Consider the following 14,575-nt stretch of genomic DNA (forward strand, 5'->3'; position numbering starts at 1 on the left):
AGAGCACACTGTAGTATTCAAAAAGTCCAGAGAATGGATATGTGACTTCCTTAAGAAGTGGTTAAAAGCCAGTCCCTATTGCTGAGAAAGATGCGTTTTTTTTGTTTGTTTGTTTGTTTGTTTTTGCGGTACGCGGGCCTCTCACCGCTGTGGCCTCTCCCGCTGCGGAGCACAGGCTCCGGATGCGCAGGCTCAGCGGCCATGGCTCACGGGCCCAGCCGCTCCGCGGCATGTGGGATCTTCCCGGACCGGGGCACGAACCCATGTCCCCCGCATCGGCAGGCAGACTCTCAACCACTGCGCCACCAGGGAAGCCCAAAGCTGCGCTTTTATTAGGGCCAGAAAAGGAAAAAATAAAAGCTTGTAAAAACCTATCAAGAAACCTTGAGATTGAGAAGCCACTTTCCACTAATCTCATTAGAGAACAACAGATCCCGAAAAACATCATGGATCAGGTTTACAATCAGAGGATGGCAAACAGAAATTATCTCATGAGTGAAGGAACTTAAACTGACTGAAAACCCTGAGTAATCTTAGTTCCCCAGTCAGTCAGTCAAAGGAGTAAACCAGGATGAACCTCATGCCTCTCACAGCTCAAGACTGAGCCTTCGGCCCCAGCCTCCATGCAGCACTGGCCAGTAACCGCCCAAGGACAGGTGGGTCCAGCCCCCAGATGCCAGCCAGCACCTCTTCTGAGCTCCCCTCTTTGCTGCTTTTGGGCTGACACTGTCTCTACCCTTCTGTCTCTTACAGAATTTGGGGTCCTCGTTGGATTTGGGGCCCTCCCCACGTTTGTGGGTAACACAGGACGACCTCATCTTGAGGTCCTTAACTTGATTCCACCTGCAAAGGCCCCTTCTGCGAATAAGGTCACAGTCACAGGGCCCAGGGACTGGGCGAGGACCTGTCTTCCAGGGTGAGGAGTGCTGCCTTTGGCCCGCTCCAGCCTCTCTCCCAGGAACGCGCCCGGCACCGAGTCTGTGCCTTTCCCGAGGCCTCTCGGCCCCTCTGCGTCCCTCTGCAGTCCTCCGTGCCTTTGCCTGACCTGCCTCCTGAAAGCAGAGGCTGGGCCTGAGGTTGCTGCCTGATGGTGGCATGTGTCCCAGCGCCTGGATACACTTGAGTCATCACAAGAGCCTGCAGGCCTGTGGACTACCGTCTATTTACATTTTATTGTTAAAAGATACAACTTTATCAGGTTTCATCAAAACAGCAACATTTTATTATACCAATAGGTTTTTCTTTTCTTCCTTTTTTTTTTTTTTTTTTTTTTTTTGGTGTTTGTTGAAAATGCAGAACAGTGGACTTCCCTGGTGGCACAGTGGTTAAGAATCTACCTGCCAATGCAGGGGACATGGGTTCGAGCCCTGGTCCGGGAAGGTCCCACACGCCACGGAGCCACTAAGCCCGTGCACCACAACTACTGAGCCTGCGCTCTAGAGCCCACGAGCCACAACTACTGAGCCCGCGTGCCACAACTACTGAAGCCCACACGCCTAGAACCCGTGCTCCGCAACAAGACAAGCCACCGCAGTGAGAAGCCCGCGCACGACGACAAAGAGTAAGCCCCCGCTGGCCGCAACTAGAGAAAGCCCGCATGCATCAGCGAAGACCCAATGCAGCCAAAAATAAATAAATAAAATAAATAAAAAAGCAGAACAGTAAGGACACCAACCTCCAGTGCCCTGGCCTTCACTGTGGGCAGGTGAGGGTGGCACTCAGGAAGGATGAGCATGAGGGGAGCCCTACACAAGCCGCACAGACACTGCCAGAGGTGTCAAGCGCACCCCCGATAAACGACAGAATCCGAAACCCAGAAAGTCCTGTCCTAGTCTGCACGCCTGCGAGGTGTTCACCAGTCCCGACCCCCTACACCCACCCTGATGCCAAAGGTGGGCTGCAGCCAGGAAGGCAGGCGGGCGGGCAGGCGGAGCTTTCTCCAGCCCCTGCACTAGAGCTCACCGCGCTCCTCCTTAGTGGCAAGCGGGCAGAGCCCAGGGCACATGGAGCAGCAGAGGGACGCCCTGGGGCCAGTGCTCAGACGGCAGTCCAGGACCAGATCAGGAGCCACAGCACCCGCGCGCAGGGCCCCTGAGGAGTCGCTCCGGGACCCAACATGGAACGTGGACACTCATCACAGGAGCCCGGCCAACATGGGGAGGTTGAGGGCGTGCAGCCCGCTCTCCACACGGTAAGACGTGGTCACTGTGTGTGCAGAGGAGGGTGATGTGCGTCGCCAGGCCCCAAGCCCCCAGGCCCAGCCCTGCACGGTGTTCTGGCAGGGACTCGGGAAGCCTCCCTCACCTGTTTGGACTGTGGAGGCGCGTCCTGTTAAAGCCGACTTACAGGCACAAGGATGAAGACTGGAAGGCAGCAGCCCCGGGCGCTCAGAGTCTGTCTAACTTGAGGCCGCGTCTGGGCGGCGGGCCGGGGAACAACAATGTGGGAAACGCTGCTGCCCTTCTGTCTTTTTCATGAGCTGGAAATCCCGTCCAGAACACACTCTCAGGCGAACTTGGGGGACAAATTCTCCGTGGCCAGGCGTGCGTCCCTCTGCCTGGGCAGCAGGGCCTCTCCCCACGGGGGCCTCCAGGTCAGCACTCTACGGGAGCAGACGCACCGAGGCCTGCGGGGTTGTCCCCCCATCCCCATGGTCGGCTGTGCAACTGGGAAGGGGCTTGCAAGGTGCAGGGCCAAGGGGACAGTGCTCCGGGGACCCCAGGGCCTGTCCCAGGAGACAGCACCAGGGGACGCACCGGCCCAGGAAGAGGACGCTCGTGAAGTGGCTGCGCTGCCTCGGCCCCGGCCCACACCCCAGCTCCTACCTGGGTTCAGGACGGGCTGGATGATGTCCCCGTTCCGCCACGTGGTCTCCATGCGCTCCAGCTTCTGGGCCTCGTAGCGCTTGCGGCCCTCCTCCTCCTGCCCCTGCCGGGAGTACTGCGGGGGGCACGGGAGAGGGTCAGGTCCGGGCCCCAGGCTCGGCTGCTGTGCGCGCTGCCTTTCTGTGACTGGAACTGTCTATTCTTTCTCTGATAGTATATGTTTAATATAAATAACGAAAACACAGAGAAGGGGAAAATATCATGTATTCTTCCCCCTGCAAGAGTGCCTGGGTCAAATGTTTGCGTTACGTCCTCCCTAGAATTATTTTCATGCCCGGGTATAAATAAAAGGTACTGCCATGCTGTATGTGAAGTTCAAAGTCATGGTATTTTCTCCTCTCCCTGTATCCTCCTACCATAATTTATGTGATGGATCCGTCATATCTGGGCCTTTAGTTTGCTCCCAATTTTTGACCATTAAAACAATATCAGGGACTTCCCTGGTGGCGCAGTCGTTAAGAATCCGCCTGCTAATGCAGGGGACACGGGTTTGAGCCCTGGTCCGGGAAGATCCCACACGCTGCGGAGCAACTAAGCCCGTGCGCCACAACTACTGAGTCTGCGCTCTAGAGCCCGCGAGCCACAACTACTGAGCCTGCGTGTTGCAACTACTGAAGCCCACGCACCTAGAGCCCGTGCTTCGCAACAAGACAAGCCACCGCAATGAGAAGCCCGCGCAACGCAATGAAGAGCAGCCCCCGCTCGCCGCAACTAGAGAAAGCCCGCGCGCAGCAACGAAGACCCAACGCAGCCAAAAATAAATACATAAATAAATGTATATAAAAAAAAATCATACTGACAATCTCAGCCACTTACCATGTTATACCTACCCCATTCCTTCCTGGGATTCTTTCCTGGACATAGAACTACAGAGTCAGGGAGCCCCAGGAAGGCTGCACCCCCTCTCCCACAAACAGGGAGAGGAGGGAACAGGTCCCCGTGTGCCCCTAACACTGGGCAGCCTCACTCTGCTGACTCCTGGCCAGCTGACACCCACCAAAGCTAAGACAGCCCCCCTGACGCTTTCCTAATGGATCACAGGGGTTCTGACCCAAGAAGTTAAAAATAAAGGTGACAATCAAGGTTGGCACAATGGAGAATGTCGGGCCCTCTGGTGCCCACCGTCCTGGGGCCCAGTGTAGGGAACACCCCCTACCCTGGGATCCATCAGACAGGCCCGGGGTCCACAGGCCCCCTGACCGGCCTCACCCTCCCTGCTGACCCCGGCCTAGCCGCTCTCCTTCTGATGGGCTCTGACTGCTGCCCTTCCATCCATTCTACCTGCATCTCCTGCTGAGCCTGCGGAATAGCCGCCAGGCTCAGGGCCCCGTGTGCTCCTCTCTGCCCCCTGCAATTTCAGACCTTCCTCCAAAAGCCGCTTTTAAACATCTTGCTTTTCCTGCTCGTGGCTCTGCTCCCAAACTGCCCAGGTCTGAACACATTCCGTGGCTTAATTACCATTATCTTGGGCTTGCGACCCCGTCTCTAAAGGAGGCTGTGAAAGGAGCTGAGTGGTTTGTTCAAAAGAAACAAAGCATGGTGAGTATTCAAGTCGCCGTGGATAAAGCCTCTTCCTCCATAAACAGATGGTTCCCCCACGTCCCACCACACAGAGCAATGCCTCTAAGTGTAGAGTTTGTGCTGTGCCTTTCTAGTAAAACTCAAGGATGTCTTACGTGTCCTCAAGAAATGCCTTTTTAAGAGACTTTTGAAAAACGAGCCAACCTCCACAGTCTAATAAATCCTCGTGTCCAGCACACTCCTCAGACCTCTGCAGTCACACGGGGACCGATGAGGGCCCCGGTCCTGACACGGGCGACGAGGACCAAGAAAACACAGCCTGTTCACAAACAAACGCCTCCTGCTGGCTTTAAATCTGGGGACAACATCATGGGAACATCCTGATGCTGGGCTGGCACTCAACTCTCACCCCCACGGACTCATCAAACTCAGCTGTTTGGAAGCAGGAGACAGCTAAGCTCAAACGTCCAAGGCAACAGTCAGTGCGGGCCTTTTAACTCAAGCTCACGTTTAGACACCGATAAAAACCAGTGTCCGCTCTCCAATGGCCCCCAGCCTCTCGGGGGCCACAGCTGTCCCCGGCCACCGCAGGGGTCTCTTTTTCCATCACAGGGCCACTGAGGTCACTGTTCCCTGGGGCAAGAGGTGGAGCAAAGTGACAAAGTCCTCACTGAGTGACACTGCAGGGGGGGAGGTGGGCTTCCCCCAGGGAGACGCACACATGTGGTCGGTCTACACACGCACATGTATGTGTGACAGCGGGGGGGTGTGTGTGTGTGTGAGATGCGTGTTCTGTGTGTGAGATATCTATGTATGTGTACGTGTGAGATATACGTATGATCAACCTGTGTGTAATATATGTGCCTGTGTGGGACGTAAGATACACACGTAGACAGAGAGACGTGAGTGTTCTTAATAAATGACTGCTACCTGTGCAGGGCCGGCAGGGGGAGGCTGGCAGGACATAAGGAAGTCGGATGGCCGAGCTACCAGCACCTGGGCATAAATGCCCACGAGAGCCAGACCCGAGCTTTCCAGGACCCGATATCGCGTGACTCAGCTGCGCCGTGCCAATTAAAAGAGCAGAGTGAAACATTTCAAATGAAATGATGAAACGAAAATAGTTCAAATCATCTGAAGGCTTATACGTGGGCCTAGCATGTGTGGGGGGAAGAAAGTGCAAATAAACATTAGCAATGGCTGCAGCTGGGAGCCGTGTGGCTTCTCCCATCTGGAGCTCTCTCTGCACCCGATGGGAGGCTTCCGACACTCGCCTCTAACACGGGCAGAGTGGATATTTATGTCTTATCAAACTCGGCTAAACAAAGGGAATGGGAAAGCTACCGGGGTCTCCGCCAGAAGGTGGGAGGGAGGGCAGGGGATGAGAGGGGTGATACAGAGAGCTGCCCTGTCCCTGCAGGGACAGCGGAGACTGACACTGCCCACCCGCCCCTCCTCACTCCCCGCCACTGGCTAAAAACCCACTGGCTCTCAGCACTCAGGCCCCTGAGAAGCCAGAAGGAAACAAAAGCTAATGTGTTTGGCCCAGGAATCTCCCTTCAGCAGCAACCCCTTAAGATCCACCATGTGGTGCTGAAACCAGAGATATGGCCTGCTAGAGATTTCTAAACTGTGTAGCATCTGAAAATTAGATCAGTTAAATAATGTGCCTGAGTGTTTACATGTGATGTGGCTAATTTAACACCAAGTGCTTAGTGGGAAAGATGAAAGCAGGGGTTAGCATGCTTGTAATCTCTAAAGGGAACCGTCACTGCGCCTCAGACTCACGCCTGCTTCTTGGGTTTGAAAACCCCTCAGTTAGTGCTGCTTGAAAATGATGCAATTTCCATCTTGCCAGCAGCAGAGAGGAGAGCAGCTCCAGGAAGAATGGGGGTGGGGTGGGGGGAACACAGAGAGACAGAGACGGAGAGAGAGCTGGAGAGAGAGACAGAGAGAGAGAGAGAGAGACAGAGGTGGGCTGGACTGAAGGCCAATGTTCTGGGTTGAACGGTATCCTGTCAAAATTCCTGTCCACGTGGGACCTGTGCATGTGACCTTTTTGAGAACTAGGGTCTGTGCAGGTGTAATTAGTTAAGACACGTGCACACGCACACACACAGACACACACACACACACACACACACACACACACGGGAACTCAGCCAGATGACAAGAGAAGCAGAGGTTAGAGTGATGCCCCCACAAGCCAAGGAATGCCTGCAGCCCCCAGGAGCTGGAAGAGGAAGGAAGGATCCCCTGCAGAGCCTCCAGTGGGAGCCCAGCCCTGCCCATGCCTTGATTGTGGACTTCTGGCCTCAGAACTGGGAGAGAATGAACTCGGTTGTTGAAGCTCCCCAGACTGTGTCACAGCAGCCCCAGAAAACTCAAACAGGTGGGAAGCGTGGGAACCATCCGGCTCACACCCTGGCCCTGAGCGCCCCTCTCTCCTCACACGTGGAGGGACAGGTGCCACCGATGCTGGCCTGGTGCTCCTGGCACTGCCGCCCTGCCCTCAGGGTACCAAACCCTGGACCACCAACCTGATGCAGACCAAGGTCTAAGCACACTTCCTGTTCTGCATGGAGAGAGCTCCTGCTACCAAGATTCTTTTTTAAAGTCTAGACTAAACGGCAGCTGGAGCCCAGCAGCTGGTCACCCCCCAGGAAAACGCCCCGCCGGAGCCTGGACTGCGTCCATAGAGGCCCAGGCAGGGTCCCAGGTCAGATGTGAGCTGGCACAGGGAGAGGGCAGGGAACGCCCCCGGGCTGACATCCGCAGCAGCACAACGAGCAAGCCCCCCATCACCCCAAGTGACCCAGGCCCACAGGAAGGTGCGCAGTGGGGGAGACGGGGTGGGAAGGGCTTGCAGTGGGGGGGAGGGGACAGGGACCGTTCCTCCGTGTGCTCTATACCAGGGGTCCCCAACCCCCCGTTAGGAGCCAGGCCGCGCAGCAGGTGAGCGGCGGGTGAGCGAGTGAAGCTTCATCTGCCGCCCCCCATTGCTCGCGCTACCGCCTGAGCTATCCATCCATCCCCCCTTCCACGGAAAAATTGTCTACCACGAAACAGTCCCTGGTGCCAAAAAGGCTGGGGACCTTTTACTGCTCTATACAGCTCCTAACTGTCTGGTTCCCAGTTTTATTATTCTTAAAAGTTTCTTCTACAGATGTCTCGACCACAGAAAAATGCTCCCTGAGGGCAGACACTGCTAAGCCAGGCCCCGGCCCTCTGAGAACGGCCCTCCCTCACAGGGGTTAGAGCAGAGCACCAGGCCTCCGGGGAGAGCCGCTCAGGCGTGTCCTCGGGACATCCTGGGCCAGGGGAGCCACACGAGGAGGACTGGGGTGCCGTTAGGGAAGGAGCTAAATCCCTCTATCAGCCCAATGTGCCCCCTCCAAACGCCTGCCCCCCGAGCCTGCCTGCAGCGGGGCCCCCGGGAGTGAACATGGCCAAGTCTCTTCGCCCAGAGATGCCTCTGTCCACAGCAAAACCAATATGAGAGGAACCAAGGCAGGAAGCAGACACGGCAGGGGGAGAGAGCGGGGCTGAAGCAGAGACATCCCAGCCTGTGCCCCCAGGACTGGATGCCCGGCACAGCCCCGTCACCCGCCTTCCCTCCGGCCAGGCTCCTCTGGGAGGGGTGTCCGCGGGGCCCAGGCCAGCCCCCACTGGCATTCCCAGCATGAAGGATCCCAGGAGGGACGCCCCTTCCCATTGAGCCTCCTGCTGCAGCCCAGCCCTGCCCGATGCTGCTCTCCTAGGACCCGGGCCCCTGCCACCCACCCGGGAGAAGTGGGAGGGGCCTCCTTACCACCACCGGAGGCACCTCCAGGACCTTGTCCACGTTCTTCAGCGACAGGGGCACATACCACAGGGTGGCCTTATTGGTCAGCTTTTTGGTACCTTCAGAGAAGACAAACACGTGAGTGATGGCTGGGAGCCGGCAGGGCGCCGGGCACAGGGCAGGCAGGGCCGATGCCACCTCTGGCCCCCACCCCCAAGGCCTTCTTCAGCCGTGAGGTGCACGTGTGGGCACAGACCGGGGAGAGGCATGGCCTCCAGCCTGCCCCCACCCTGAGGCTGCTGGAAAGACTGTAGGTCACCCGGTCTAAGCCTGGGGGGCCTGGGCCTGTCGGCTTTCTAGCACTTTCTAACTCGGAAGGCCCGCATCTGGAGGGCACCGACTCCAGACAGGCCTCCCGGGAGCCTCCGGAGCGAGAGGGAGGGAAGGCCTGTGGGGAGGGGCAGACTGGCCACCAAGAAGAGCTCCGGCTGGACAGGAAGCAGCTCATGGACCTGAGGCGGAGGGGCGGTGGAGGCAGAGCCCACCCAGGCAGCGGGGCCACAGCCCAGAGCACAGCCATGGGGTCGGCTCATCACAGCTCTGCCCCCGCGGCCCCTCCCTTCCCCAGGGCCACCTCCTTCCAGGTGGGAGGCGCCACACCAGACACTTTTGCTGCTGGTGACTCAGCGCTCCAATGCAGAAGCTTCCAAATGGGGGCTGAGAGAGGGCGGTGGGCTGCTGGCTTCTGCTCTGGGCTGAAGGACAGGAAACAGAACCTTCTTTGGGGCTCTGAGCCCAGCCTCAGGGCAGAGTGGTGCCGTCAGGGCGGGAGGCCTGTCTAGGCTGAAAACCATGGGCCAAAGGAGCCTGCAGATCACTTGGTCCACACCCCTCACTTGTACAGGAGGAGCTTGAAGCCCAGAGAGGTCAAGGGGATTGCCTAGGCTCACACAGCAACTCGACGCCATTCTGAGTACAGACCCGGACCTCCCAGGTCCCAGTAATTTCAGAGAAGTGTTTTCAAGGAGGCCTTTTAGAGTTGCCTCTTCAACGTGGACGATTCCCAATGTGGTGGCGATCAGGAGAACTGCAGGACAGAGAGAGGAAGTGGAGAAGCAAGGAGCAGCCCGGGGGCGGGGGGCTTGCCCTGAAGTCCCCCTCAGTAACTCACTTCCTACCAGTTCCTTCTGACCTGCCTTCCCAAGGCGAACCTGGGCCTTCAGTTTCCTCCCCTTAAACGTAGCCCCGAGGACCAAGCCAAGCCCTGGCGGGTCAATTAGAAAGAGGGTGAGGCCCCTGGCGCCCAGGCCTGCTCCTCATGCCAGGATGTCCACCGCTCTGGCCGGGCTCCACGGCACCACCAGGACCACAGGCAAATAACACGGAAAAATATCTTCACTGCACTTTGACAGAGTGAATCTGACAACCTGCTTTGGGGAATAAAGATTTCCTGTTTGACTCAGCTAGAGCCAGCCTGACAAGCTGGTTTCCATGGAAACCCCAAGTGGCCCTCCTCCAGACCCAAATGAACACCGTGGAGCAAATAAGGCAAAACACGCTAATTGTACTTTATCATTTAATAAAACCATCAAAAGACAAGTGCAGTGCTAGAAACATCTACTCTGAAATCTTGAGAGCTCCCAGCTCTTTTCTGGAGGGATTCGCAGCAATCACGTCCCAGTTAGCTTAATATTGTGACAGTTGCCGGAGATGAATGAGCAAAGGTTTGCTGGTTGTCTGCCTGGGCGCATGCTCGCCCGGCTGCCTCACGGCAGGCGGCAAGGCCCCGAGCGGGGGGGACGCACAGAACGGGGGCTCTGCCCCCTGGGGTCTCAAAACACGGAGACGGCACACGAACAGCTTCAGGGTTCAGCCTGGTTGCCTGTCTGTCCGCCCAGCCCGGTCTCCCCACCTGTCCGAGTCCACCCGCCCACCTGGCCCGTGGTCACAGAGCACCTGCTGGGCGGCCCTGCCCCGGACCAGGCGGCCACGTGGCCTGCCCTCGTAGGGCTCCCATCCTCGTGGACGCGCGGGCAGAGATGCATCAAGACAGGAAGGCCTCGAGACACAGGGTCCCAGAGTAAGAGACTCACACAGATCCAAACATGGAAAGACGGAGAGAGTTTGAGAGACGCACAGACACGGTGCTGAGACCCAGAGAGGGGCACCCGGATGTGAGAGTAAGGGAGGGGGCGTCCGGCCCTTCAGCAGGGGCTCCAGGGCAAGGCGGGCAAGGTGACTGAGACGTGTAGAGAAGGCACAGCCCCAGGGCTCCAGGTCTCGCCGTCCCCATCCTGTGATCCGGCCCTGGGGTCTTCCCGGGGCCTCGCCCCCCGCACCCCATCTCGAAAGGCTGGGCAATGCTGGCCGGCGCCCCTGTGCTCTGAGCTTGGTCCCTCTCACGAGCACAACGCCCGGCCCGCTGTCCCGAGAGCCCGTGCTCCTCAGTCACTTCTCTCCTTCTCGGGGCAGCTCAGGCTCTGCGTGTCCATCCTTCAGGGTCAGGGCGGCTGGGGACGCTGGCGGGTGCGGAGCATCCTGACTGCGGGGCGGGGGCTGTCATCTTGCCACCACAGCTCTGGGCAAGCGCTGCCTGCCTCCTGCCCGCTCCTGCCCCCAGAGGGGGGATCCCGCAGAAAGTGGGCTGGGGCACGTCCTTGTAGACAGGCCCGCTTCCCCTCAGCGCAGAGGCCCAAATCTTCCTGCCTCATCCACTCCTTCATTCATTCACTCATCAGTGACTGAGTCCGCGGCTGTCGTGAGCCAACGGGAAAGCACGGCCCTTTCCCCTCTTGTGTCAGGAGCAGGGAGGCTCAACCCCCAGCACAGCCCAGGAGAGCAGGACTGGGTCACGTGGAGGGGGGAGGGGGGATGGGGGATGGAGGGAGGGGCCCGGAGGGGCCCACCCCCGCCCTGCCCTGGGCCTCCTCCCAGTGGGCTGCCAGCCCCAACGTGGGGAGTCAGGGCCAGAGGACCCCTTTCTGTGCCACAGCCCGAGACCAGCATCCAAGGTCCCTTAGATGCCAGAGCTTTCTGCCAAAGACCGGGCTCAGGCCACAGACGCAGGACATGGGGCACAAGCCCACTGACCGCTCCCCAACCCCGCCCCAGGCCGTGGCTCGGCTTAGTCGTTCCCTGTGCAGTGGCTGGGCCTGCTGCGGTCACCGCAATGCTCCAGATGAATAACTGAGCTCCTGGCCCGTGTTGGGGAGAAGCCTGGAGCTCGTTAAAGATCTCTGAGCACAGCGCTCTGCAGGCAGCCACGGCTGAGGAGAGGGCATCGGGAGGAGGGACAAGGACCCAGGCAGCTCCTTCCTCTAGAATGAGCACGGACTCTCCTCTGGGTGCGACAGCGGGTGGCCTGGGACGAAGCAGTGGGCAGTGAGGGGCCCAAGGGGCCTGCCTGCCTCAGCATCTCCGTTATAAAAAGCAGTGACTGTGAACCGAAGCCACACTCCCCTGCAGTGCCCAGTGGGAGGGTGAGAAGGGGTTTCCATGGTTACCACTCCGAGGAAGAGAATATTCAGATCAAAGCAGAGTCAAAGGTTCGCCCAGGGAGCTCCAGCCTAGGCCTGCCTTGCGGGGCCCAGGGGAGCAGAGCAGAAGCCAGGGCAGCGCCTTCCAAGGGGCAGCAGCTTCCAAGGGGTAGCAGCTCCACCGTGCAGGGAAGGGCAAGGTGGGGGCTGGGGAGACGGCAGGGGGGCCGGAGGGCGGCACGCGCCCTCCCAGCCCGTTCCCACCCTTCTGCCCGGACCAGCTGGCCGCCAGGCCCCTTCCTCCCCAGGAAGGCAGGGGGGCCGTACCCTGGGCTCGTTGCCTAACTCGTCTGCGCCCCCGTTTCCCCGTCTGCAAACGAAGCGAGGACGGCAGAAGTCCCTGCTCACAGGTGGAGGCGGAAATGCAGGGAGGTCACCCAAAGACAGTGTTAGGACCATCCAGGGGCAGTCAGCCCTCAATGGACGTGGGCTGCGGCTGCTGCCTTATTTCTACTGTCACCGTTGCTCCCAACCCCGCAGGCGGGCTCAGCAAGAGGAAGTTACCTGTGAGGATGTTTTCGGACATCACGTGGACCTGGACCTCCACTGAATGCTTGGAGGTGTAGGTGATCTCTGCACTGACGTGGGCCACCTCGCCAATGCACATGGGCGACAGGAAGTCCGTGCGCTCCACCTGGGCCAGGGCGGCCACACAGCACTCCTGCAAAGACCAGAGGCGGGTCAGCCTCCCACGAGGCCCCACCCTGGACACGCTCCCCCAAAACGGCCCTTGGTTTTTTCCCCACTGTTAAAGTAACGCAAGTTATTGCCACCACACACTCCTACGTGCAAAACCAGGAGATGAGGCACTGCCCGAGGGCAACCCGGCAAAGCAGTTGATACAGGCGATTCTGAGTGGTGGGGTTCCGAGCAGCCTGTTTCTTTTTTCCGACTTTTCTGCAAAAGATACGTATTACTTGTATAATGAAACGTGGAAAAAGGCATACATACTTATTATGGAAAATTTGGGAAGTACAGAAAAGGAGGCAGAGGAGGGAAGATCCCTCCTCCCATCCAGAGATAACCATGGTTTCTATTTTGGGATCTTTCTTTCCAGGCTTTTTGCCCCAGGAACAGGGGTTTTACTGGTTCACTTGTTCGGCTGTCTGGCTCCTCGTTTTGCAGTTTTAGTCACAGGTAGTTGTCACTTACAGCCATGTTAGTTGTCATATACAGCCTTGCAAGCACTAAATAAACACTTTCACAATCTGCTGCTTTCACTCAACAGGAGGAGAAATAACCTGCCCGTGTTGTGACAAGCTCTTAGAAATCACAGTTCTTCTTTTTAAATGTTATTTATCCTTCAAATAGGCAACCCATTCTCATGACTCAAAATTCAAAAGGAACAAAAGAGTATATGTCCCCGGCCACCCAGGACCCCTGGGTAACTGGATGGACGCAGCCAGTCAGCACATGCACGTGGGGTCCAGTGGGATCCACTTGGGAGCTCACATTCTATGAAAGTGAGGCACTTACTTCCTCATTTCTCTTCTTGACACTTTCTACGACTTCCACTTCACGATACTCCATTGCAAAGATATTTCTTAACGGCCAAATAAAATATTCTTCCATTGTTAGATTTGTATCAACCTCAGTTGTCTCTTATTATAAATAACCCTGTGATGAGGGTCCTTTTAGTTAAGTCATTTTCAGTATTGGGGATTGTTTCCCGGGTGGAAGGGACAAACATTTCGGTAGGTGTTCCCAAAGTGCTTCTCAGAAGGGCAGAGTGCTTGACGTGGCCCCAGCACTCCCGCACCAGCACTGAAAATCAGCTTTTTTTTACGTTTAGTTTTTATTGAGGTAACATTGGCTTATATCATCGTGTAAGTTTCCTGTGTAACAACGTTATATTTCTACTGTATACCCTACAGCGTGCTCACCACCAAAAGTATAGTTTCCGTCCATCACTAGACAGTCGATTCCTTTACCCATTTTGCCCCTGGGCCACTCCCCCACCCCCCTCTGCTAACCACTGCCTTGTTCTATCTATGCATTTTTGGTTTGTTCGTTTATTTTTTGTCTTTTATATTCTACCTATGAACAAAACCATCAGGTATTTGTTTTTCTCCATCTGACTTATTTCACTTAGCATCATTCCCTCAAGGACCACCCATGTAGTCACAAATGGCAAGATTTCATCTTTTTTTTTTACCTCTGAGTAACATTCCATTGTGTGTGTGTGTGTGTGTGTGTGTGTGTGTGTGTGTATACCATAATTTATTTATCCACGCATCCATCAATGGGCCCTTAGGTTGCTCCATGTCTTGGCTGCTGTAAATAACGCTGCCATGAACACAGGGTGCAGATACCACTTGGTATTAGCGTTTTCATTTTCTTTGGATACATACTCAGAAGTGGAATAGCTGGATCATATGGCAACTTTATTTTTAGTTTTTGAGGAACCTCCAGGCTGTTTTCCACAGTGGCCGCACCAGTTTACATTCCCACCAACAGTGCATGAGGTCCCCTTTTTCTCCACATCTTCACCAACACTGGTTATCTGTTGTCTTTTTGATAACAGCCACTCTGGCAGGTGTGAGGGGAGATCTCACTGTGGTTCCGATCTGCATTTCCCGGATGATTAGTGATGTTGAGCATCTTTTCATGTGCCTGTTGGCCATCTGTATGTCTTCTTTGGAAAAATGTCTATTCAGTTCCTCTGCCCATCTTTTAATCGGGTTGTTTATTTTCTGTTGTTGAGTTGTATGAATTCTTCATATGTTATGGAATCAGCTTCCTTTTCATCCATGCTAACCGAATGACACAAAAGACCATCTTACGTGTGAGCCACAGGACCGTGGATCTTCACTGCCAAACACGGCACCGGCACTTTTTGGACTTTCCAC

General features: G+C 56.5%; 1 protein-coding gene across 1 annotated transcript in view; it reads right to left on the minus strand.

Annotated features, from left to right (window-relative positions):
- ACOT7 (acyl-CoA thioesterase 7) overlaps positions 1–14,575 on the minus strand; it is a gene marked incomplete at its 5' end in the record, with an annotated part of 90,783 nt that overhangs the window by 53,352 nt on the left and 22,856 nt on the right. Inside the window, 3 exons of the mRNA XM_079940196.1 lie at positions 2,826–2,940; positions 8,218–8,309; positions 12,231–12,387. Of these exons, the coding sequence (XP_079796322.1) occupies positions 2,826–2,940; positions 8,218–8,309; positions 12,231–12,387 (364 nt within the window). The remainder of the gene's footprint in view (positions 1–2,825; positions 2,941–8,217; positions 8,310–12,230; positions 12,388–14,575) is intronic.

The sequence above is a fragment of the Stenella coeruleoalba genome (genome assembly GCF_951394435.1).
Source record: "Stenella coeruleoalba genome assembly, chromosome: 1".
Taxonomy (NCBI): Eukaryota; Metazoa; Chordata; class Mammalia; order Artiodactyla; family Delphinidae; genus Stenella; species Stenella coeruleoalba.